The sequence below is a fragment of the Protobothrops mucrosquamatus genome, unplaced genomic scaffold, assembly GCF_001527695.2.
Source record: "Protobothrops mucrosquamatus isolate PMUCROS unplaced genomic scaffold, P.Mucros_1.0 scaffold605, whole genome shotgun sequence".
NCBI lineage: Eukaryota > Metazoa > Chordata > Lepidosauria > Squamata > Viperidae > Protobothrops > Protobothrops mucrosquamatus.
This window is the reverse complement of record NW_015386903.1, coordinates 866,491-891,955: the sequence shown is the minus strand read 5'-3', so window position 1 is coordinate 891,955 and position 25,465 is coordinate 866,491. Positions and strand designations below refer to the sequence as shown.

Below are 25,465 nucleotides of genomic sequence, written 5' to 3'. Positions count from 1 at the left end.
CTCAGGACCCCGCCTGTCCCGACGGGTGCCTGTTTTCTGACTCCCTCTCTCGCAGTTCTTTTCCGTAGCTCGACGTACGCTCGTCGCTTCCTCGGCGGCTTTCCCTCTACGCGGCGTGGTTTCGGAGCGGGAAGCTCCGTCCTGCGGAAGGCTGAGCCGCCCTTTCCAGTCAGGCAGTTCTGAGGACACCAACGGCGGCGGCTTTTTTCGCTGGACGATGAGTTCAAGATTTTCGGGGCCGCCGCCCAGAGTTTGCGCCAAATAGGGACCCCTAGCGCCGGCAAGGAGCACTGCAGCTGCTTTGGCTACGCCCGAAGGTTGCCAGAGAACACAGCACAATACAGTCAGAGCCGGGCTTGGCCCCGCCCCTTTTTCATTGACTACGCTAAGGGGATGCGGAGCTTGCAAGGGGCGTATGCGGAGTCACTCCGTTTTGTAGCAGCGTCGGTTGCAAGACTTGAGTTCCGTGGCCGAGAGCTTGGAAAAGCCCAACTAGTTCGAAGGGACGCAAAAAAAAAAAACAGAGAGCGAGGGCATAGTTAAATGGAATAAACGTTAGACTCGTGGGAATATCTGCTGCTTAGTCATTTCAAATTTATTTTTTACAGACGGTATTGTCACATTACACACTTCCTTAAAAGACAGTATGATCATTCTGAATTTTTACAGTATCAATAGGCAACATCGTTGCACTGGGCAAATAACGTATCTTCAAAATTTAAGTCTCGCTGGAAAGACGATCTCCTGTGTACAAGCCCCAGATAACAAAGCAAGTAACTGTATTCTGCAAAGGAGCTGAAGTCATAACATTTTAAACAATGTTACAGGTCAGTTTCACTGAAGTTGTGTATTTCTGCTCTTTTCATTCTTCTGAAAAAGAGAAAAATGATACATAGCTAAGCGTATTAATCTTGTATCAATTACTCGTTGCCTCTTAATAGGGCTGTAGAGTGGAAGAAACCAGGTAAAATGTATGACTGGCTTTTTATTATTGGTTCCTCCATCACCCATCTTCCATCACATTTTTTTAGTCTTCCCAAGCTGATTTATCTAACTCAGTGGTTCTCAACCTTTTTAATGCCGCGACCCCAACCGGTCGTAAGTCGAGGACTAAACCGGTCGTAAGTCGAGGACTAAACCGGTCGTAAGTCGAGGACTACCCAACCGGTCGTAAGTCGAGGACTTTCCCTGCCCGGGAGCACCGCGCATGCGTGGTTCCGCCCCCTGCTCCGGCCGAGGCGTAGCTGGCAAGCGGCAGAGACGGAGCAGGCCGACCACCAGCTGGCCCAGCCCAAGGGAGGTAAGGCACCCGCCGGAAAAGGGGAAAAAAATGGACAAAAAAAATGGCGGACAAAAAAAATGGCGGACAGCCTTGCTTGGCGACCCCCATGAAATGGTCGATCAACCCCAAATGGGGTCCCGACCCACAGGTTGAGAACCACTGATCTAACTACAGTAGCTATTAACTTTAAGGTCTCTGCTACTCTCACTCCAGGTAGAAAACAGCTATAAAACAGAAATACCTGTAATTTGCTGTATTTCTTAGCAAGATCAACATTTGTCCGTCCTTTCTGAAATGGGTAGGCCCATAAAATTGAATTCCAATGATGCCCCATTTTCCTTACACCTTCCAAAAGATAACTTATTTCTTCTGATGTAAAATCTTTCCTGATTCTCCTTTGCTTTAAAGTTGTTGCAGACCTATTCGATAGAGTTTCAGTATTCTGCAATATTAATTAAAACAGCACACCAAGAGTTTAATTATTAGCCCTTTCAACAAAGAACACTATCTGGTGTCAGAATTTATACCCAGATATTAATATACAAAATGTTGATATTTAGGTGGCCATACCGCCTCTTCAAATGAATGGTTTTCACTCAGGTCCTGGTCTCGAAGGCTATAAGTCTGTTTCATTGTTTGGTTCTTAGAATATGCATCATATTGAAAATTTGCTGTTTGAAACAAAACAAAATTTCCTTATTCAGACATTCTGAAAATTACCAAAGAATGGGGCTAAACTAGATATTACTCTAAGGGATAAAGGTTCTTTGACACACCTAATTCTTCCACAGTTGTTGAGTTTCTCTTATAACTGAATCTCTGGTCATCATGGTTACCATTGTGATATGCAGAAGTATTCTTGTTAGCCATAATGGAGCTTCTCAACTTCCTTTTATATTCCATCTCAGATTCTAGAATAATTTTGTGTTGTTCACATAGATATTGACAAGACTGCAGAGTCTTGCTAAAGTTTCGGCTGTTTAAGGAAAGTCTTCCTATTCTACAACCTGAGAATGTAATATTATAGAAATAAAACGTTACAGGTGCACGGCGTTACGTTGTTTAATATTTCTTATTTTCTGCTTTAACCACGTTGTGATAAATGCATCATTAAATCTAGAAAATGCTTATTGGAAAATGATCAATATATCTACAGATATATTGCCCTACAGGTCAATTATATCCTTATAAAAAAGCCGAAATAGGACTTTTCTGCTGGGCAAGGAAGGAACCAAGTTATATAGTAGCAAAAAACCCCAACAAAAGCATGGTATTAGTGCATAGCCAGTGGGGGGGGGGGGAGTCCCAGAAAATTGTACTTATTATCCATGCCATCTTGCTACACCCACATTAATATGTCTAATATTAGGAATGTTGCACAGACTTCCTAACAATTTTGGTTCCTTTGGATAAGCTGGCTGACTGGCTGAAATCATACTTGGGGTGTCATTACTGTTTAGTTCAGTGGGATTTCCTTTTGAACAGAAAAATCTATGAGCATATTTTTTTTAAAAAAATTAAAAAATTACCTGAACATCTGAGTTCTCTTATTTTAGGGGAAACAGTCAGAATATGGCCCACCCCTCTGCTTGGGTTCCTTGGATATTTTAGATCTTGAAAAATAAAATATCTAATGTGAAATGCATTAATATCAATGGATGTATTAACTTTTGTACATTGCCACCGTATTTAAAAAGAATTGGACTGAAATTCTGTAATACACACCAAAATATATAAAAACTAATTGCCAACTAACATTCCCAGGTTAAATTTTTGACCTATCAATTTAATCACTCTGCTATACTAGTTTCCTTTGTATGATACAGCAACAAATATTGTTAATATTTAGCTTACATATTGATTCTAGTCCTTCAAAAGATTGCTAAAAAGAATCAGAATCATATTTTCAATATAAAGAAAACTTACTATTGGTGTAATAATATTCTATACATGCTAGCACTTAGCTGTTTTGAATAGTGTATCACAGAATGTAGCTGTGCACCTTTTAGCCATCCATATAAATATATATATATAATTTCTAAAAATCAAATTGAAATTAAAATATTTAGATAAATTATATCTACCTGAATGTTGAATCTTTTGCATTGGGCTTTTTACTAGAAAATCTGGTCTCTTAAAAACAAATTCACTGAAAAGATTAAAAAAGTATTAAGAATTTTAGTTTGGAGATTTGACAGATGCCTCAAAAGTACGTTACCTTTCATATTGCACCACTAACTGAAGACCTTACAGTGTTCATTCATGGGTATCTACAGCTGAGTCTGTCGAGTGATAAAACCAGTGTTGTACTTTTGTGCCACAAACTCATTTGAATACACATATAATGTGTATGACAGGCATGTATCAAGTAGGCAGGGCTTGCATGGTGACAACACAATATTTCTTTGTTACACTGATCAAATTGATATTTTACATTCAAACTCAAATTTGGAAGAGTCTCCCACCCTCTAATTAATTATTTATATGCGAGGAAAAATTCACAGAATAGCACACATTGTTCCTGTGTGTGGCATTATCTAGAAATCATGAATTATTATGAGAGATGCACGCTGATTTCTATCTTTGAGAGAAACATTTAGATAACAAAGTTTCCCATACAATTAGGATAACATTCTAGCCTGTTCAGAATTCATCACAAAACTTAAAAAGGAATTAGATAACGTTAAGGGCCCCTTTGTAACTTAGAATAACCGGACCTATCCTAAGCATAATTAAATCTGGAAGCAACCCAATATGACATTTCCGTCTGAAAAATCTGATTTCCTATTAAGATCAAATTAGCAAGCCAGCTTTAGACAGCAGATCCTAGCTACAGTACCTTGTTTGAGCATCACCTTTCCTGAAACCACGAAAACTGTTTTTATTTGTAGTGTAAGCTTCGTTTATGCTGGGAGTTGTCGTTTTTTCAGTTGCATGAAGATTGTGATCATTTTGAGCGGGGGAAACATCAGCTGAATTCCAAATGGCAGGCTTCAATTGTCCTCTACTGGAAGAACTCTTTTCGAAGTATTTAGAAGTATTCTGCAGCTTAGCAATAGTACTGTGTGGTGGGTGTTTCATTTCTGAACATATTTTGCTGTTATCTGAAGGCTGCTTGCTGGAATTCGTTTGACGATGTTGGGTCAAAGCCTGCAGAAACTGTTCTTGAGGGCTATCCTCATCGATTAATATTTCTTTTCTGATATTTTCCTATGTTTGGAAACAGCAGGGAAATGAAACAAAAGCATAGAGAAAAAACAAAGTTGCAGGATAGGACCAGGCCCAATATGACTGTAGATGTTAAACAGAACTAAGCAAGAATTATAGCTTCTGTTTGACTGTAAAAACAACAGGAAAGCCAGTGGAAAAACTTCTATCAAGAAAGCTCAATAGGATGGCTATACAGTAATCCATTAATTTAGTATCATGATTGAATATTTCTCTCAGCAGTAACTACTTTGAAGAAATCAAACCTACATGTAAAAGAATACCCAAAATAGCTAGAAAGGGCCATCAAACACTGACTAACGGGAATGGAATTTCACTCCGTTTATTTTTAAAATGCAAATAAGCATAGCTCATTGAGTTATTATTCATTCCAAGAACTGAAAGACTGGAATAAAACAATACAAGCAGATTCTACTGAGAATATCAGGAGAGGCTTTCTGATTTTGATAGATTTCCTAAACGACTAAGAGAGAGAGAAGTGGGGAGGGGGAATACCTCTTTCTCATTTTCAAGCCCTTTGATTTTGTATAAAATTTGTTTTGCTTCCTTCCAATAATCTTCAAGAATCCTTTCTTTTTTCTGCCAATCGGCTTCCAATATTCTTCTTTCATCCATTTGGAATGAATGTCGATTTATCTTCACTGATAATTTTTCAGCTTGTGAAAAATAGAAATAATTGTGTTATTAATACAAAAATAAAGGTGTTTAATTTGTATCGAAGACTTAATACATTCCATTCCATCACTATTTAAGTTTTGATTTGTATCAAATAAATTTTTATTCACGAATATGCTATTTAATAACAGTTTCTTGATCCAGGTATCTCAAGATGAAATCATATTCGGCAATCATAGTGTTTTAGCCTAGAATAACACATCTGAGGGCATTGCATTAGATGCCACTAGGATAATTTTAGAAACATTCACTAATTTATAGCATTACTTTTACAAAAACACATTCTCAATCACAAAATTAAACTTATTATAAAATGATACTTTACAATCTATACATTGCAAGCCCTAGAACAGTCTAACAAATACAATTAGTTTCAACCTAAAGTATTGATTTTGCAACAGCTTCAAATACTGAGCACTTGAATACAGTTGTTACTTCCAACTTTAGCTAAGCAAATGACTATTTAGGTGCCTGTCCAGGTGATTTTAAATACAGAAATCAAAATAATGATAATCTTACTCATCTGTTTGCAGTTTTGCAATACAAAGGTAGCAGCTTTATTTAGTTCATCATCCTGCATTTCAGTCAATGCTTGAATCATAAGTGGAAGCCCATTGTTCTTAACCAGAGTATATTGATTTTCCTCTAAAAAAAATCAGCCTCAGTAAACATATTTGTTCAAACTGTAAAATTAAGTAAGATCATCTACAACATCTTTCCAAGAAAAAGCAATTGATTCTGATTTTTTAGCACAACTTTGCTCAGAAACATGTGACCTCAATTCTCAAACTACCAGTAAGATCTAAAATTTAAAGTCACATTTACCATCAGCAGTTGATAGTTAGGATACATCATAAACTCAAGAACTTAATATTAGCTTAGAACTACAATAGTTATCTAGAAAAAATCCAAGCCAAAGGTTATCCTGGAAGACAGTTACAGAGCACACACACCAAGCAATGCATAATTTAAGGTGTTTTGTGGACTGCTGCCTTGTAGTTTGTAAATCACAGTTTATGGCTTATGTTGCATAAATCTAGCCATTTTTAGTTTATTCAATAAGCCATTTTAAGCTAACTATAGCATACTATTATGTACAAACACAATCAGTAGTAGTTCAAGATGCACAGTACATATTTTGGCAGAGGTCAGAAATGAGAATGACTCCTATAATTCCACAATTTGTAAAGCTAACTAAAGCACAATTCCCAGATATTGTCAAATCCTTTTTGTGTCTGCTCGGAACTTCTCCCTCAGATAAATGCATGCACAATTGTAAATTGCCCCATTTAGGGTGAAAAGTTCTATTAAATTGTTGGAATGACTTCATACATATATTTTATTGGACTTACATCACTAGGAACTTCCACTATTTTATTTTGGTTGATTTTTCCATTTAGATGAGAGCTAAATGAAACTTCAAAAATCAGTCATAGATTATCGGTCATTCTCGTTTACTGTTATAAACTACATGTTGAAATTCGAATGCGGCATTCTCTACCCTCAATTAAATAAATAAGTCAATATATTGTTAAGAATCTTACCACAGACTTCTGTACAATGTCCAAGAGTAAGTATAATACTAAATCGCTCTCCTGAGTCCAAAATGTTGTAAGAAAGCAGTTTCAGTAAATTAGGCACAATGTTATACTTTGGTAAATAAATGCCAACTGAAGCTGTAAACACAAAACAGTTTTTTTTTTAAATGCCTCTTTAGGTATGCAATAGAATGAAACACTATGCAAAGTTATTATACATTTAGAAGAGTTGTACAATTAGAAAAACCTTCTGGATCATTCTTTGATTGGGCTGTTTGCTGTTGGCTTCTTTGTTAGTTTCTTGATTAGGGTATTGTTTACTTGATTGTGGGTTTGATGTTAACCTTGGAATTAATCTATGCTGATCTGGGTACTGATTGCTGGTGAAGAGGTGCTCTCATCTTTTTGTTCCTTTCTGGGCTGGATGATAGTTTGTTAGATATTTTAATGTCTATGTGTCTATTGATGGATGATTTGTCATAGTGCCAGGCTTCTAGAAGTTCCCTGGCGTTTTTGGACTTGGCTTGGTCTAGGATGGTCACATTTTCCCAATTGAAACTGTGGTTAAATCTGTCCATATGTTGTGAAATTAAAGATTCAATCATAAATTTGATCAGTATCACCTGTGGTTATGATCAAATATTCTCCTTTATTAGTACTATGCAACTGTAAGTTTACGAACAGAAACTACTTACCGTTATCAGCAATACAGGCATCCAATGTTTTTGTCACTACAACAGCAAGTTTGATATTTGTATTGTTCACCAAGGAACCATGTATCAGTTTGAGAAGAAGCTCATCCAAAACAGCTAATCCCCCAATAGAAATAAAAAAATTCTGTGTTCTTGCTTGAAAAAAAAAATCCAAACAATAAACAGTTACCAGATTGCTTTAAGGTGAAGATTTATAAATAAATATATTTGTTTTCAAGATTTGGAAGGAGGAGCGATGTTTATTAGTTCTTTAATTATGTTAAAATAGATAAATAAAACACAATCCTAACTATTGAAAAACGTATAAAGGAATCTCAAATAAACTTAATACCATTAGATTCAAAAACCTCCTTTGTAACTGAGCTAGATGAAGAAGTTCAAAAGATGAAGCTGATGTACATAAAACCAGTTTATTCCATAGTTTTACACAAAAGATTCATAAAATACGTACAGCAGAAACTGTAAAAAATAATCATGTTCTTGCATAACCTTAAACCAAGATTTTCTAAATCACGTTTTTCTGAATAACTCAAACATTTTGGCTTGTGCAATGTATCAAATCATGCCACTAAGGAATGATATTTTATTTCACAGAACAAACATTTTCATACAGTGTGTGTGTTAATAGGTACTTACAATTATTTGCAGCACTGAGCCCAATGAATGAACATATTGGACGAACTATCTCAGCTTTCATACAATTTTGTAGCCAATCTTTTGCATATGGAAAAACCAAACTGCAGGCTTTCTGATTTTCCTCTGGAGGTGAACAAAATATGCTTTGAACACGAGCCATTTGTCATCCCCCCCACCTATATTTACTGTAAAAAAAAATAAGAAAAGCAAATGCTTGATAAAATAATTACCATTCTGAGGATTGTTGACACATGCGCAAAGATTACTACACACTGAGGACCACAAGTGATACTGATCAATTTTATGATCAAAAAGGTTCATCTGAGATTCTGAAGGAATTACTCTGTTAGAGAAAATAGATGGCAAAGAATGAAAAAAGTCATTTAGGCCTATGAAAACGTACGTTTTAATTGATTTTTTTTGTTAGTTTACCTGAATAAATGTAGCAGAATATCGAGGCATCCAGATTCTCTCACATATGTTTGTCCACTGTCTATATTTTTAAGTAACATTTAAAAAAAACAAATAGAACAAACATTAAGCAACTAATAACTCAATGGAATCTAATGAGTATTTGCAAATTTTCAACATTTTACGTAAAACAAGCCAGAATTTCTGATTCATCCCAATGAGTCCCAATTAGGTGGGGACTAATCTTAGCAGACTTCATATCGTTAAGCGAGGACTACCTGTATATGTGTTTGAACAATTTCTTTATACATGGAGAAGAAAAAAAAATCTTACTATTATTTGAAACCAGCACCAATAAGACATATACAGACATTCTTTTCAAATTCATACTAGAATTCTTATTAGTTAGAAACGTACGAAGATCCTCAAATAATTCAGCTGTGCATAACATCTGCTGGCAGAACACTAAAAAAAATAAATATAATATGAATAAGACTATATTGCATGGCATTAACTGATCAAATATAATTAAATGTTCTGATAATTATGCACAATTGAACAAATATAGTGACTATAATTCCTGTTCTCACCTACCTAATGGAACTTACTTTTCAAAAATACGACTAGAACTACGTTATAATGGTAGCTTTGGGAACATAAAATATTTCAATTTATTCAAGTGCAGAAATTATACTCAATTTTTGTTGAAAGATTGCAGTAAAAAGTCCTTCAGGTTGTAACATTATATGCACTCACTTGAGAGTAGTTCTAAGTAGATAAGAATATAATTGTATTCTAAGAGTGTTTTCAGTGACCTTTAGGAAGCTTGTTTTGATGGGAGTTCAAGTAACTTCATAGCAACCAAGAGTCCAAGTATTTATTTCATTTATGCCTCTCTTCTTTAATATTTACAGAATCACTTATGAGTTTAAAAGTGCATTGATATTAAATCAACCAGAATGATGAAGTATTTTCATAGCGTTCACTAAATATTTATATCCTTTATTTTCCTTCTGTAGAAAACAAAAGCTGACATTTAAACATCTGGTGACTTAAAATATAGCTGGCTCACCATCTTCTGTCCCTCCATCTGTTACATGGAGATTTCCTTAGTAAAAATATTTTTCAGGTGATCAGATTTTAGATAGATTTTAGACAGATTTTAGATAGGTGATAGATTTTAGATAAATAGTAAAATGTTTTAAATGCACACTATATAGTAATGATCTCCAAACATGGATCAATCAAAACAAACATTATAAAACAGAATGTAAATACATGAAAAAATAATATAGTGAAATGAGAATGAAATTGTGTCTTACCATTATTCTCAGCTAAACCTCCTAATGTAAATAAAGCAGCTTCTTGAACCAAACTGTGCAATTGTGACTTTGCAAGATTCCATACAAACATCAAACCACCTATTTCTCTAAAATAATCACAGGCAGCACCTGTAGCAAAAACAAATCCAGTGAATAATAGATTTATTTATTTCCATACTATTAATCCTAAAGAGCAAAACAAACACAATAGAGCTATAACTGTAAAATTCAGTGGCTTACTGTTTTGTTGACAAACTGAATAAATAGTAACCAAGACTTCTTTTTGAGAAGCTGGATGGTCCATTTGATACTTAAGACATTCAAGGAGTAAATTCAGATCAGTTTTCATATCTAGAAGGATAAAATAATGGTTTCAAAATATTTAGAATTTCTTTTTTTAAAGTTGGCAATTAATGGTAGAATCTTGCCATCTATAACAAACAATTGCAATGCACCAATATTAAGGTATTTATCAATATTTCAAACAATTAGTAGTTAGTGTATTTACTAAGTAGAAATATTTTTACTTTTTTAATAAATGGGAATTGCTGTTGTTAATCTTTATCTTTATCTATATGAAAGTTCGAATTTACATTTGCATTCACAAATATCAGAAAAAGAACTCTTTCCAGAGTTGTGAATACACAGAGCAGATTAAATATCATTCTTTAATATATTATATGTATGCCAATCTTACCACAGTTAATTTTCTGATCTTTTCTATTTTCCATTTTGATTTTTTTTCTCAGCCTTTATCTATAATAAAGGAGGGAGAAATAAAACACATAATTTCTTCATTAGAAATAAAAAAACGTATGCTAAATATATTCAGTTTACCAATTTGTTATCCTTTTTATCTCAATTCTCCAATACACTTGCAAGATACAAACCCATCTGGAAAAAGGAATAATTAAATTTATAAGTGAACCCATAAAATTGCCACTTGTGGAACATTACCTAGAACCAATTTTTTCTATTGATCAATTCTCACATGTAATCCATGTCTTTGATCACTTGCTTTCTAATGTATCACATATACCAAATATATTTAACAATTATTTCTGTACCTTATAAAAAGACTTGAGCCCCCCCTTAATAAACACTTTTTTACTTTGCCTGAATTACTTAATGACTTGCAATTTCAGGTAGGCAAAAAAAGCCTCCTGTGCAAAGATAAAAATGTTTTGTCTCTCAGATTCAGGGAATAGATTCAGTTCCACGCCACTCAGGGGTGCCTGAATTTTAAGGCAACAAAGTCAAATCGGCAGCATAAAAAAACCAAAACAAAACAGATGAAGTTCCAAGGGCAATTCTGTGGCCGCCATCTTGATTTTTTTGCAGACATCCCCGGGCTGAATTATAAACAAATTAAGCTCCAATCAAGCAGCCATATTATGACATCATGAGACATAGGAAACCAGCAAATGGGGCCTGTCAGCCCTTTTTAACTGAAAACATCTTCCTGGTTTCTTGAAGAATAAAATGGATATTTGAGGTCAAAACCATACACTTTTTCCACTGGAAACAATATAGAGAGATTCGATACCACCCAGTAAAAACAGGATGAGACTGAATCAATTCTGAGAATATCTGCAATTAGAATTTAAGGCCCGAGCTTCTCTCATGCAAAATGGGGCGCTTTTCCAAAATAATCACAAATAAGTGCAGACAAGGCCCAAAAAAGACATCTCTAGCTACGCCAAAGGAGAATTATAAAATAATGCCTTATTTTATACAGGTTTTCAATGCAGTGGGTTGTTTTGAAGGTCACTTGTACCAAATCTCTTTAAAATAAATACATCTCTGCCTCTCACATACGCAAACAACCCTCTCTTGCCAATCTGCCTATGTCATTCAATAGCAGTCCCCCACCACCACCAGGTGTCTGCCAGGTAAATTGGAACTACAACTCCCAGCATTCTTAGTTCAGAGCCCACTACTCAGCTGGCTTGGAAGGAAGCCAAACCCAGGAAGCAAATGGAAGCTTTTAAATTTGCCTCGGAGCTTGGCTGGCAGGGTTGAAAAGGCCTTGGGTGATGGGAAATCTGCAGGCTATCTATCTGCATTTCCAATATTAGCCACTTTGGTGCAGCTTTTGCAAGTCTGAACACTTTGCCTCTTTCTTGTTTCCCTGTTTAAAATTTGTGCAGGTTTTTTTCCTGGCAGGGAAGCAATGATGGCAGATCCTTTTCCCACCGAAAGAATGGATTGCCTGGGATATTACCCTGTGGCCATCTTCCCACTATATACCGAGTGTGATGAGGCTGCAACTTTGTCTCCTGTACTGGTAGTCCTCAACTTATGACAATTGAAACCAGACTTTCTTTTACCAATAACCCACAATGTCCTTTCAAAAATAAGATTACTTAACCCTATTTTCAAACTTAGTGTGCAGCTACTAACTGAGTGAAAAACCTAGTGAAATACCTATATATAAGCAAGTCTCAAATTGAGTGTTTCTAATGTTCTGTTTTAAGATTAGCCATTTTTAAAGAGTTTTTCTCAATAAATAAATAAAACGTACACGACCCATTAAAATGTTTATTGTATGTAAATCAGAATAATATATTATAATATCATGAATCTTTTTCCAAAATGTTTTATGTTTTCTTAATGGTTTGAAGACACATTCATTATGTTGAGAATAACACTATATATTATAGTGAGTGGGATCTAGAATTTAGACCACAGCTGTATCGTAGAGGAAAATCTGAGCAGTGGTTTTTGTCAGCTCCATTCCACTGTAGCCAAATATCCCCAAAAGCTGCTCTAAGCATTGTGAAAACCTCCAGCACAATGTGCAAAAAGATACTGGTGTCAGCAATAGAAAGGAAAAATCTGCCTTTTTTTTCACTTTCAATGAATGTCCAATCCTCTTTGTAAACAAGTCTTTTCATGGAGTATATCTGAATGCTGCAAGCAACTGTCTGAAGATCTCATGAAGCTCTAACACATTGTACTTAATACTACTGCACATTTTCTTCAAACAGTTATCTATTTAGCACAATGTTTAAAAATACTTTCCTGAGTCCTGTAAGCCAGCCTATGTTTTTTGTGAAGAACTAAATTCAGTTCCAACTGCCTCTCCTCACAACAAATATATGTAAAACATGGAGAATCAATGTAGGTAATCTGTTCACATTTTGAAGAAGCCATAATTTCTATCTTCCAGTGTCTTTTATTAAAATGCAAGATACATTCTTTATTACAATTTGAAAGAATTTAGAAAGACAAAAATAATACAAAGAAAGGAACTGGCATTATACATTCTTTTTAGCAATACTTTTAACAGAACCAAATGCAAATCAAAAGCAGTTACAGATTCCAACAATGTAGTGGGCCGGTTTACAGTTTGAATGTTGCTGAGGTCTGAGACATCCCATTGTAAATGTAGGTATTATTAAATATTACAAATTGCCTGGTAACAATTTTCACAACTTCCTGAGCAGCAGCTCCTGTAAAACCGCCAAGGAGTGACAAATTAAAAATATATAACAGAACTGACACATTTACAAGCCAATTGATTCAAATCCAAATGCCTATTTTCTAGCACTACTTTTTTTTAAAAATCACCAATGGGTAGACATAAAGCATGAATACTCTCATGATTGACTCAGCTCAATGGCCAATTGCACTTTTTCCATGCTCAATCTCTGGCAGATAAAAAATCGTAGCAAAAGTCTTTCCTGGCATAAGCTTGTACATAATCTGAATTTGTCAGTTGAGACCCTTTATAGAACATATCATCAATAAGAGAAGTGGGATAATAGGTATTGGAAAATTCAATTACCAAGTTTTGTTCCCTAAGAAATGTATGCTAGAGTCTTCATTATTTGTGATTCCAGGTTCAAACAAGGCAATTTAATCTGGGGAGTTTTACGTGCATCTAAGATTTGCCACAAAAGAATAATGGCTGCAGTATAGAGCTAATTTGTTTAATATCTCAGTGCATATATCAAAATATACTAACAACTATAGAGTACAAACTAGTCTTATTGTACATGTATAAACTTTGGAAATAATTTTAAATCTGAGACATTTTTATGAGAGCAAAGGAAATTATATCAGTATAATGAATAGTTAGTCCCTTTAATCAACATAAAGATATTAGTACAACAGACATGAGAATGCAAAAGTAGTATCAATGTAAGACATACTAAATCTTTTTGCATGTAAACTGGCTTGTAGTTCAACATGGACACATGAAAATAGCAATCTTTTTACCTCCTAGAAATGCTGCTATAGTGTGTGGCTCGGCAGCTCCATATCGACAACTACAAAAGGAAAATAACAACAGTTGCCATATTATAATGCACCATAAGGTCTTGGAAAGTATGTTTGTAATTTAACACTTACAATTCATGGACATAATCATCCTTGACTGTTACAGGCAATCCATATTCCTGAAGAAAACTATTGAGGCAAGATTTCAGTTTTCCAATATCATCCTCCACTTGATAGTTATAAACCCCTGACAAGAAGAAATGATTATCATAGACAGAACTAACATTTGATTGCAAGTAAATGAAATATAATTTAGTTAGAGAAGAGAATAATACTCTATCCCACAGAAAAATATACTAAGCAGAAAAGTAATGTCTTTCACTAAGCCTTTAAAGTACATTGGATTTGTCAAACATACACAAATTATGATATATACAGTAAATATTAAAACTTCAATCTGTGATGCATTTATAAATTTGAACAGAGTGCTATTAAATCTCTATTACAGAAAGTATTCACGTTTATCTCTGAAAGTATATGATATATTGAAAACAATCTTACCAGGGTATCTACCATTGTGTTTAAAGAATCTGTCCACAGCTCGTAACATTAGATACAGCACCATTTCACTATCTGGATTATCCATATGGGAAGCTTCAAGTAACAAAACAACATGTAAATTGCTAACGATCAATTGTTAAAGGCTTGAGATTAACTTAACTAAATATGTTTCCTATTCCTCAACTTCTCACAGATCATGATCCATCTGCTATGAGAATGTTTCCATATCATAATTATATCTCCTCCTATCTATTCTCTGCATCCACCCTCTGTCATGTTACATATTTATAGGCAAGAACATATAGCCTACATGACAAAAAAAGCACTGAATAAAAGTATTATATTAAACAGTAAAAACAAGCTACATGTGTGATTCACGACTACAGCATTCTATTCACAACATACTCAAATTCAAAGTTTCTTTGGGGTCTCAGATTTTCAGACCTCAGATCAGATCTTGGATGTTTCTTGCAACTAAAATCTTGTCTCTACATTACAGCAAAAGTGGAGAAAGCAGAAACTTGGCTGTATCTCTTCTATATCAAACAGATTTATTTGTACATGAAAACACCACAAAAGGACACAAATAAATCATGGGAAATCTGCTTACTGATCTCATCTTTGTTTGAAGTACTCAGTCCATATTCTTCAGAAAGAGATCTACATCGTACGACGCGAAGAAATGCTGAGTTACTGCCTAAACACAGAATGTCAAGGAGAGTGGGAAAATGGGAAGAGGACAGGAGAGAATAAGTACTTTAAATATAAAGACTTAATTGCTACAACCTGCAAGAGATAGTTATGTCATTCTTGCAGTTGTATTTCAAAACAGTATTTAAAAATTTGGCATGGAATTTGAAGTACAAGATTTCAAATACAAAGTTCTCAGCTATGACTTCTAGTTACAGAGCATACATTTATACAATAGCAAAGTCCTTTTTCAATGTTCTTCCTACACTAATAAGGCTAATTAGGAAAAGAGCATTCTAGGAAATTCAATTTGGATACATTATTAAACAATGATTGTTTAGCCTATTCCATTAGTAGGAGCAGTCAAGTGGAAGCTATTAACTGTATTCCTTAAAATTTAGCCTTATTAACTAGATGTAAGTAAAATGAAATACTTACAAAGCAATTTTAATTCTTTTTGAGAAATGGATTCTGGTGCCTGTGAAGCAAAATGCAGAACGGTTTTAATAAAGTTAGAATGCCTAACAACTGTCTTCTAAATACCTATTATAAAATTTGATTTAACCATTTGTCCATAGCTGGGGGCACATACACAGTTACAATGTTTTATCTATCTTCTACAATTCCACGTTTTGGAAATCAATCATGACAAGGAATATTTCAGGTTGCCTCACCTATCCCCCTCCCTCATTTGTTTTGTGAGGTGGACGGTTCTAATAAATTTGAAAAACATAACATACATAAATAATTTTTTCTTCACTCTTTACCTCAATGTGTTAAAGAGGATGAAAAGTGTATTTTCGACTAACTCACCTTGCCAACTGACTGCAACAGCTTTGTAGCGTAATTAGACACAGCATCGGCATCTTTCTTGGCTTTATCACGGTATCTTAAAAAAAAAAAAACCCTCCTAAAAATGAACTTCAGCAAATCTAACCCAAAAATCAATAGGCTTCATCTGCCTGAATATCCACACTTTAATTAGTAGTAACAGATGAATGCAAAGCCAATTATACTGTCTATATGATGGGTTTATTTATTCGGGAGCGTGCAAAATGGTAAGAATTATCAATATTTTATATTCAACTTGGAATTCTCCAACCAAGAATATGAATTCTTGGAACGGAAAATTGGAAGTGGATAAAATAAGTCTTGTCCTTTCCCCAAATGAGTAAAATGGAGTTACCAAAAAAGGAAATGAGGAAATTATTTTTAGTCCCATCAAACCCGCAGTATGTTTTCTCTTGATGTTTTGGAAGGACCCCCAAATCTCTAAGAGTCATGGCAGGTATGTAGAGGAATTAAAAACATCATATCCCTGACTTCTTTTTCCAGTAGCAGTGGAAGTCTACTGTAAAAGAAGAGGAGGCAGAGTTAAGCATGTCATCAGCCTAGAATCATTATGTTGCCAGAAACGGTTTAAATCCAACCCCGCTTGAATTCTGTTGACTCTTATCTGGCGCCAATTTAATACTGAACTTTAGTTGAGTGGATCCTCATGTATTTATTGCTTGAGCAATAAATCTTTTGAATTGCAACTTATGGTATGGTCCTCATCCTTTGCATCTGGCATCTACTGAATATAAATCTGGAACCAACCAACTACAAATTATCACTTCTATATATGGCCTCCGCCTAGATGCATGCCTTAAACCTACAAGAAGAGAAGCCGAAAGCTTTTTCCACTGTGATAATGAGTTATTATTTTTACTATGAATTAAAAGCGGTCTTTGATATTTTTAGAGTTAGCAGGTTGCAAAACCTTGCCATCAGCTTGAGAGCACCGTTGTACCAAAGTTAAAGCCACCCCAAAATAGGGAGCTGATAAAGCCACAATGAAAATCTTTGCAGAAAACATCGGTTTTCGAAGGAGAGCTTGATACGAATATGACACTAAACCACTGTGGAAAAATACTTACATGTTTTGCAAGCTGATAAATTTACTCGAATCTGCAATCATATCTGGGATTGTGCCTCTGACAGGTAAATTCCCTTGACCTTCTTTGCTCACAAATTCTTTTACGGCTCGAGCCAGGATCCAAAAAGATGGAGTCTTAAGGACAAAGAAGAACCAAACAAGTCAAAACCCAAATTGATTGATCGAGTTCTTTTATTCAGAGAGTCAGAATATTCCGTTGATTTGTATTTACTACCTGCTGTGAGAGATTGATACAATGGTCATCACTGAAAATGTCTTCAATACCACTTGGTACCTAAAAGGCAAATTCAAGAAAATATTTGTTTTCATGTTGGTTTTTTTTTCCCCATTAGGAATGCAGTCATTGTGCAATTAAAAGTTCCGATAGAAGGTGACGATCTTCCTTTACCTTAGTAGCAATTACAGCGGTGTTGACATTTTTAATGGCTTCTTCAAAGTTCTCCTCATCTTCCAGGATTCCCTTCTCATTCTTTAAAATTCCTACAAAGCAATGAAGAACTGACTGAACAAGATTTTGTTAACCAGAAAACAGGCGATAAACAGACATCCTTTATCTTTTGAATTCATATTAATATGTGAGGATTTTTTTTTTAGATGAGTTAGTGAGCTTCTGATAAATACTGCATGCCAAGGACGCATACTTATATATGTCTTTAAAGAAAGGCCACCGAAACGTAACATTACAACAGAGAGACAGGGATTGCCAAAAAACTCTCACCTTGCCTAATCATCTCACGGAAGGCTTCCTTTTCTTTGTAATTCTTAGGTATCTGACCATTATTCTAAACAGAAATATCACAGGTTTGAATTTTATTAAACAATATATTAAGGCAGATAAAAATTAGTTCAATACCAAACTATGCTCGGTTTTGTCACAAGAACAAGTGTGTCTTAAAATTCTATTCTATTAGGAATCAAGTCGGAATTTCTGTTTTGCATATAATGCTAACCAAATTAAGAAATAGCTGCACCTGCTGGAAGATGAGTTCAAGCAAGAATAGATAAACTGAAGCACATCAAAATGTTACTTGCTCATATTTAAGTCCAAATGTTTACGTCAGGATACACTAGTGTGTTACAGCCAAGTTTTAATCAATTTTATATACATAGCTGTTATCAGTGGAACAAGCTATGACTAATTTAAGGCCCATTCTACACTACACATGCCTCAGTGTACATCAGGTTTTTTTTAAAATTCCCATTTGCATACATATATGATGAATGAATATATATAGATATGAACAGATACAGATATGAACAGATATATTCTCTCTCATATACCATGTGGCTAGTTTAAACAGAGCACTAAAACCTAATAACAAGCTTAGCAGCAGGATCTTACATTAAAAGATAGGCATTCTTTGGAACATCATGCCACTAGAAGTGTGATCTGCTCCCACCCCACCTCTGGCCTTCTGTAAGGGCCTAAAACCTTGGCTCTGCCAACTGGCCTGGGGCTGAAATGGGGGTGTCCCATTCTGGAGATGGATGGTAGATTAGGTAAGATTCCACCTCCAACTCACTTACCCACGGAACCTTTATTTAATTAATTGTTAATGTTTGGATTTCATGGCTCAGTGTTTTAATGTATCTAACTTTGTCTCCGCTGCTTTTATAATACTCTAAGATGCCTAGAGTCGCTTGATGGGGAGATGGATAGCGTACAAATTTAATAAATACTTAAACATAATGTACACATGGGCACAATCCACCCACACTAACCTAAGCATATGGACAGATATTTACATGGTGCAGAGAATAGGCTACAGCTGAAATGACATTACTGGAAGTGAACACAAACCTGCATTTCTATGAAGTGAACACTGCATTTCTATGCAGTGCTGCCATACAGATCCTGTAAATAGTTTTCTGTGCACCAGTTAGATGGGAAGAAAAGAATGGGGAACAAGAAGCATTTACTGAAGTCTGTGCGGCTTCACTTAGCCACAACACGCCCAACTTAAGGACTTCCCAAAATTCCTCTGAATGGCATCCGGTTGGCTTGAGGTCTAGCTATAATTCAGTCTCACCTATAGTTGCCTGATTCAACCCTGTGACTTCAGCAGCATGCAGGCAGCCTGTGATCAAGACTGCGGCATATAAAAGCACATAAGCCTCTCTGGAGGAAGCATTATCTCCCTGGATCTGCAGCAGAAAGCATGGATAACGTATGTTAGACTACCACCTCCATGGTATCTACATACCTCATTACACCATTTTTCTAGATACTGGGATACAATCACAATCCATGGAATATGGCTGTGTTCCTGCAAATGCAAAATTAAAGCAAGTATAGCAAAATAAAGAAGAAACCAACGAAAATAGTGCAATTCTAAAGTTTTGGAAAGCAGGGCTGTTGGGAAGTAGTGTTGCTGTACAAACTCAATTCATAACGCAACGAAAACAGATAAACAGACAGAGTTGCCTTCGATAACAGTCGTTACAAAAGAGTTGGGGAATAACCTTTTTCACTTTGTGTGATGGATCCACAGAATGTAAATAGTTTCCTCAGTTCTAAAAGTTTCCATCTGGGTTGGAAATCTCAACAGAGCCAAACGAAGCCAGGCACTTTAAAGAAATTCAAAGCATTTTAGATATCTTTGAATTATATAAGCTCCGCGTCTGGCTGCCCCACTTCTGAAATTATGCTGAAAGCATGTGGAGAAGGCAAGTCTGTAATAATGGAGCTTGTTCAAAAAGCATGCTTGGCTTTGTTCTTTTCCTAGAACGAACAGACTTCATCCTGGAATTTCAATCAGCCTAGTCACCATAACAAAAATCAGATTTGATATATTACAGGTGAATCCACTGACCTAAATCAAGCCCCATTTTTATCTCTGAAAAGAATGCCCTTTGTATGTTCCAAAGGTGCTTTTTCAACTGGATTTTCTTGGTTCTTTCCTTGAAAATGTTTCTTTTCTTATCTAAGAAGCTTCTTCAGTTCTGAACTGAAGCTTCTAGGATGAGAAGTGAAACATTTTCAAGAAAAAAAAACACCCAATAAAGTTCAGTTGCCATTTGGAAAAGCACCTTTCGGATAATCATGACCTGGATGATTGAGGCTTTTCATAGACGCCCTTTGTATGTAGTATATGTAGCATATAATGCAGTTCTAGAACAAATTCAAGAACCATCTCTAATGCTTGTATACACACGCCTATGAGATGGCCAAGTCTATACCAACCTTTTTCTCCATATGTTCTAAATCGTAAGACTGAATGTGTTCTCTCAGCTCTGGAAATGGATTGTCCAGTCTCAAATCATCCAAGGCGTTATCAGGATGAGATTCTATAACTATCGAAAGATTAAGCAACGTTTCAGTTTTAAAGCCATAGCTGAAGATAACAATATTGCTAAAGTTTGTGGATTCCCTGCAATTTGGCTCCCATTGTTATAAGAGGTGTTACTATGTAAGCTGCCCTTGAAGGGCTCTTCCTTAAAAGGATAGACTTAAAATATTTTAAATAAACACAATTCAATGATTATACATAAATCTGTAAAGGATGTGACCTTTTCTGACTAACATTGCATCCAGAGGTGATAACATACAATGTAAAATCCCTGGGAAAAACAGCATACTACGAGGATTTCAAATCAGATTTCAAATGATAAATTGTAATTTGGAATGGATTATATTTCCTATCTTACAAGTTATGAGGGTGATTTAAAGAAGTACCTAATCTATTCTTTATAATAAAAAAAACCTATTTCAGTAGGCATCTTTTCATTAAGGATGAGCCATCTGAGATTAAAAATTACAGGAAAAAAAACATTAAAACTTTGCTACTTGTCATTTTAATAAATGGTTCTATATTCAGGGTAATTTTTAATCACTAAATATTTCATTTGGATAGTCTTTAACAATGGAATATTTTTAAACCATTAAATATCTTACCGGGATGTTCTTTAATAACAATTCTCATATAGCCTATTACTCCATAAGTCCTACAAATTAACAGGGGGATGTTGTAATTCCACAGGACATCAGCTAGCCTAAGCAGCGTACTGAAAAAGAGAAGATATAAGGCAAATGAACAGTGAACAATGGACAGAAAATGCACACTAGAATCTAGCTGAAAATATTTATTCTATATATACAGCATCTATAGATAGCTCTTCATATTTCAAGATCTTGAACAAGCAACAATATCTTATAACTGAGACCTTTTAGCTTGCAACCTTCTAGTATTTTTTAATTTATTTAAACAATTTATAATTTTATATTACATATAAAATAACAATTCTTTGAAAGAAGGCATGTTATATCTGTACTTGTGTTCAAGCAAATACATGCAAAATTCCCAGGTTTTTTTTTGATAGAACAACTTTGTTTTTTGACCTTCACGTATTGTGAAGATCAAAAAGAAGCCGGTCTGATCCACACTCACACAATTTTAAAGCCAATGGTACATGGGAATGACAAGACATGGATGGACAATGAGACCACACATCACATTAAATCAAATATTATTTCTTTGAGTTAGTGTAATAGGCGAACTCAGACACTGTGGCTTAATTAATAAACTGTGTTTGAATTGAGGCAGAGATGTAGCAAGTAAAGGATAAAGAAAAATAACCAGCTTTGGAGATTATACGCTCAAAATAAAAATATATAATTTCCATTTTTGCAAAACAAACGTAAAATAAAACGCACACACACACACATATAAAGACAATAACATCAATTTCATTGCAGCGTACCTTTCTGGGAGTTGAGTTGCAATCACTACATTAAACCGACAAAAAAAAGAAGGATCGTTGTCTAGAAGTTTATCTGGATTCTTGAAAAAACATAGAAAACACTCATCTGTATTGCAGCATAAAGCAATAAATATAGAAAGATCCAGAATTAAAACTTCATTTCCTATCTCAGTGCAGTTCTTCATGAACTGCAAGCCTATTTTTAATCGGCACAATAATCTAAACTCAAATGTTTTCAGTTCTGTTCTGTCCATCAACCCGGACACTTGACATACCTCACCGACATTGATCAGACAAAAGTGTCCTTGATCGAGACTATTCCAGCTTGGCTATTATTAAATACACTAGAATCAATATGATGGATTTGTATCAATATAGTAACCACTGTAGGAATGAATTAATGTTGCTTAGGATATGAAATCATATGCATCTGTAAAAGAATTTGTTGCTTGAAGCAAGAAAAAAGATACTATTTTGCTTTGAGCCTACACAAGAGGAAGATCTGATGTTATATTATGGTAGTAATAGCTGACATACTTTTGTGACATGTTAGCACATATGTAATTATTGTAAAAATGTTTAATGCAAACCTCTTCCACAAAATTTCCACAGACATCATTATTCAACTCTTGCAGCAGTTCTGTAGCACACTGTGCTCGATTCTGTTTAAAAATAATAAGCAGATGAGTTATTTTTCTGTGACTGCCATAAACAGATTTATAATTTTATCCTGAAAGATGAGAATATAAATATATTTTTTAAAAAACACACCCCTGCCTTTCAACAAATGGGGCACAAAATTGTATTGCATGCTACAAATTCCAAACTAAGGATTTTTGGAGAGATGTAATTTTAGACAGATTATGACATTCAGAGAGATATGAATAAAGATGCTTTAATAAATATTAATGGGAAAATGTTAGGGAAAGTCCTGAGGCATTCCTTTTAAAAACACAGACATGTGTAATTTAGGGCATACCAGAAAATGTCCAGCAATGGATAAGGAGGGCATACAAACTCACACAACAGGGAACAAAAAATTGTTTTAAGTTTTGTTCAGAAGAACACTCTTGTTTGCAAGTGCACATGACTAGATCTTCTAAGTGAACTAATCAGAACTAATCATTTGTAAAGGATTACATGCGCTTCTACCTAAGAAATCTATTTATTTGTATTAAAGGTGGGGCACACAAGTATATAAGTTTAGGCTGCAACATATATTTACTTATGAATAAGTTCTCACAAGGGGTTCACCTTTTTATAGATATGTATACAATCGTCCTATTAATCACACAAGATCTGTGTATGTGTATGTTTATTATGAAAGGAAAAAGAAAAATCATTTAATTGAATGGATCCTATGCATTACATAATCGCTCACAGAAATAAACAAAATTAGTATTTTCTTACTTGACCAATACTGCTTCTTTGCAGGAAGAAGCTAAAAAAGAAGAAATTATTCCTTTAGAACTTTATTATAATCACAATTTTTGAAAATAAAACAATGAACAATGTACTCCATAGAAAGCCTCTAACACTTTTAAATCTTGCAACATTTTAAAGACTTGCTTAAAATGAATACATTTGAGTATGCTTTCCGATTTGTAGATTCACATAAATAAAACCAATAATTCCAATCAAACCATTTCAGGGTTAGTCTATACAAATCTCTGTTATTTAAAGATGTACAACTTAATATCTCAGTTGATTTTACCATGTTATAAAAATGGTCTCAATGAGGTGAACAATGGCATGTGAATATTGACAAAGCTTCAACACAGGTATATACGGAAATGATCAAAATTGGTAAGCAGTAAGGGTTACATATCAAAATAAACTATAATTATAGCACAAGAAAGTATTTCACACATTTTTATTCCATATTCCCACCAAGTTTGAAATTGGCCTGAAATTATGCTTTTACCAACCTTAAAACACTGAAAATAAAACAGAGAAACAAAAATAGCTATAGAAACAAATGTACTGTTGATTTTATACAAATATTCATTTGAATGTAGTGAAAGAATTAGGAAAAGTCAACATTAATGGTTTTTATTCATATATTAAAGTGGAGCTTGAAGTTTGTAAGTATTTTATTTATTGGAAAAACAACTATGCTTTTGTATGTTTCTATAGCTTATACCGTAAGAGGTATATTCAATGAGACAAATATTAGCAAATATTTGGAGAAAGCATATTACCTGTTTCCAACATCTTCCCCAGTGACTGGATTCCCATCTATGATTGTAAATGATCCAATACCTTAAAGAAACCAAATCAGTGATCACATCAAACCACAACTTTACTGGGGACCCATTACAACTTTTTAATGTCACCTGTACCTGGCAGAACTAGGTTTTTGAGGACTTCTGTTCCGGTGGCTGTTGCAGTTATCACACAAATGTGAGCAGATTCTAAAGCCTCTTGTCCATGATCACCCCATAACCTGCAACATCAAGAAATATGACTTTCAAGACCAACAACTAGAGAGAAGGCTATAGGAAACTGACATATCACCAATGGTTGCGTTAAAATATGGTTAATAAAGCTACTTCATTGGACAATCATTTCTGATGTTAAAACATAAGAGAAAAAAAATGTATCGAAAGACAGTATATAGACAGTAAAACAGAAGCATAAAATAAAAGAACCAAAAGCAAAACAAATATAAAAAACAATAGGTCAAACGTATTTATTGCTGCAGCCTCATAGATTTCCTGAAATGAGGATTTTATTATGTGTTTGTTTATACACACTGCATTATTTACATATTATATTTATGGATGGATGGACAGACGGAGAGACACACAGATAAATATTGTGTATGTGAAATGAACAAAACATATTTGAAATGGAAATATATTTATTATACACACAGCATGTTTATGTGTGTGTATATAATACTCTACATATGTAACGTTCCTATACAGGAATATTTTATGTACCGCACCTAGACACTTGCAGATATGCACATACATGTAAGACCTACATGTAACATGTGCATATACATGCATGGATAGAAGATGCACATACAACTAGATATGCAAATATAAAACATGCACACTGGTTCTTATCTCTGGAACGAAGGATAAACAAATAAACAAACAAGGAATCCGGAAATAAGAAACCAAGAGAAGAAACAGGCCAATGAATGGCCATCCTCCATCCAGTGGATCCAGGCAAACAGGAGCCAGAGGAGGAGGAAGAATGGAAGAAGAGGAAGAGGAGGGGGAGGAAGAGGAGGGGGAGGAAGAAGGATGAAGAGATGGTGGAGGAAGAGGAGGAAGAAGGGGGAAGAAGAGGAGGAAGAAGACGAGGAGGGGGAGGAAGAAGGAAGAAGGAGGAGGAGATGGTGGAGGAAGAGGAGGAAGGGGAGGAAGAAGGGGAAGAAGAGGAGAAGAAGAAGAGGAGGAGGAAGAGGAAGACGAGGAGGGGGAGGAAGAGGAGGAGGAAGAGGGGGAGGAAGAATGGAAGAAGAGGAGGAGGAGGAAGAAGGAGGAAGAAGGGGAGGAAGAAGAGGAGAAGGAAGAAGAAGAGGAAGAAGA

The 25,465-nt window shown here is 34.9% G+C and overlaps 2 protein-coding genes across 2 annotated transcripts in view; both read right to left on the bottom strand.

Annotated features, from left to right (window-relative positions):
- Positions 1-640: 640 nt before the first annotated feature.
- Positions 641-10,536, bottom strand: TERB1 (telomere repeat binding bouquet formation protein 1). Its single transcript, XM_015817568.2, is given in 15 exon segments — positions 641-870; positions 1,524-1,743; positions 2,139-2,289; positions 4,291-4,492; positions 5,006-5,166; positions 5,705-5,830; positions 6,730-6,861; positions 7,419-7,571; positions 8,073-8,195; positions 8,303-8,415; positions 8,505-8,565; positions 8,817-8,948; positions 9,806-9,934; positions 10,046-10,156; positions 10,503-10,536. Coding segments are annotated over 15 exon segments (1,884 nt in total). The 3' UTR covers positions 641-834.
- A 2,428-nt stretch (positions 10,537-12,964) lies between these two features.
- NAE1 (NEDD8 activating enzyme E1 subunit 1) overlaps positions 12,965-25,465 on the bottom strand; it is a 13,433-nt gene continuing 932 nt past the window's right edge. The window contains exons 2-20 of the mRNA XM_015817549.1: positions 24,263-24,366; positions 24,122-24,182; positions 23,331-23,361; positions 22,511-22,582; positions 21,921-22,000; positions 21,115-21,224; positions 20,404-20,513; positions 19,424-19,486; positions 17,938-18,001; positions 17,608-17,699; positions 17,434-17,493; positions 17,200-17,333; positions 16,094-16,169; positions 15,719-15,758; positions 15,201-15,287; positions 14,591-14,683; positions 14,162-14,276; positions 14,030-14,079; positions 12,965-13,260 (exon numbers count right to left, since the gene is read on the bottom strand). Coding sequence (XP_015673035.1) covers positions 13,151-13,260; positions 14,030-14,079; positions 14,162-14,276; positions 14,591-14,683; positions 15,201-15,287; positions 15,719-15,758; positions 16,094-16,169; positions 17,200-17,333; positions 17,434-17,493; positions 17,608-17,699; positions 17,938-18,001; positions 19,424-19,486; positions 20,404-20,513; positions 21,115-21,224; positions 21,921-22,000; positions 22,511-22,582; positions 23,331-23,361; positions 24,122-24,182; positions 24,263-24,366 — 1,552 coding nt within the window. The 3' untranslated portion in view covers positions 12,965-13,150. The remainder of the gene's footprint in view (positions 13,261-14,029; positions 14,080-14,161; positions 14,277-14,590; positions 14,684-15,200; positions 15,288-15,718; positions 15,759-16,093; positions 16,170-17,199; positions 17,334-17,433; positions 17,494-17,607; positions 17,700-17,937; positions 18,002-19,423; positions 19,487-20,403; positions 20,514-21,114; positions 21,225-21,920; positions 22,001-22,510; positions 22,583-23,330; positions 23,362-24,121; positions 24,183-24,262; positions 24,367-25,465) is intronic.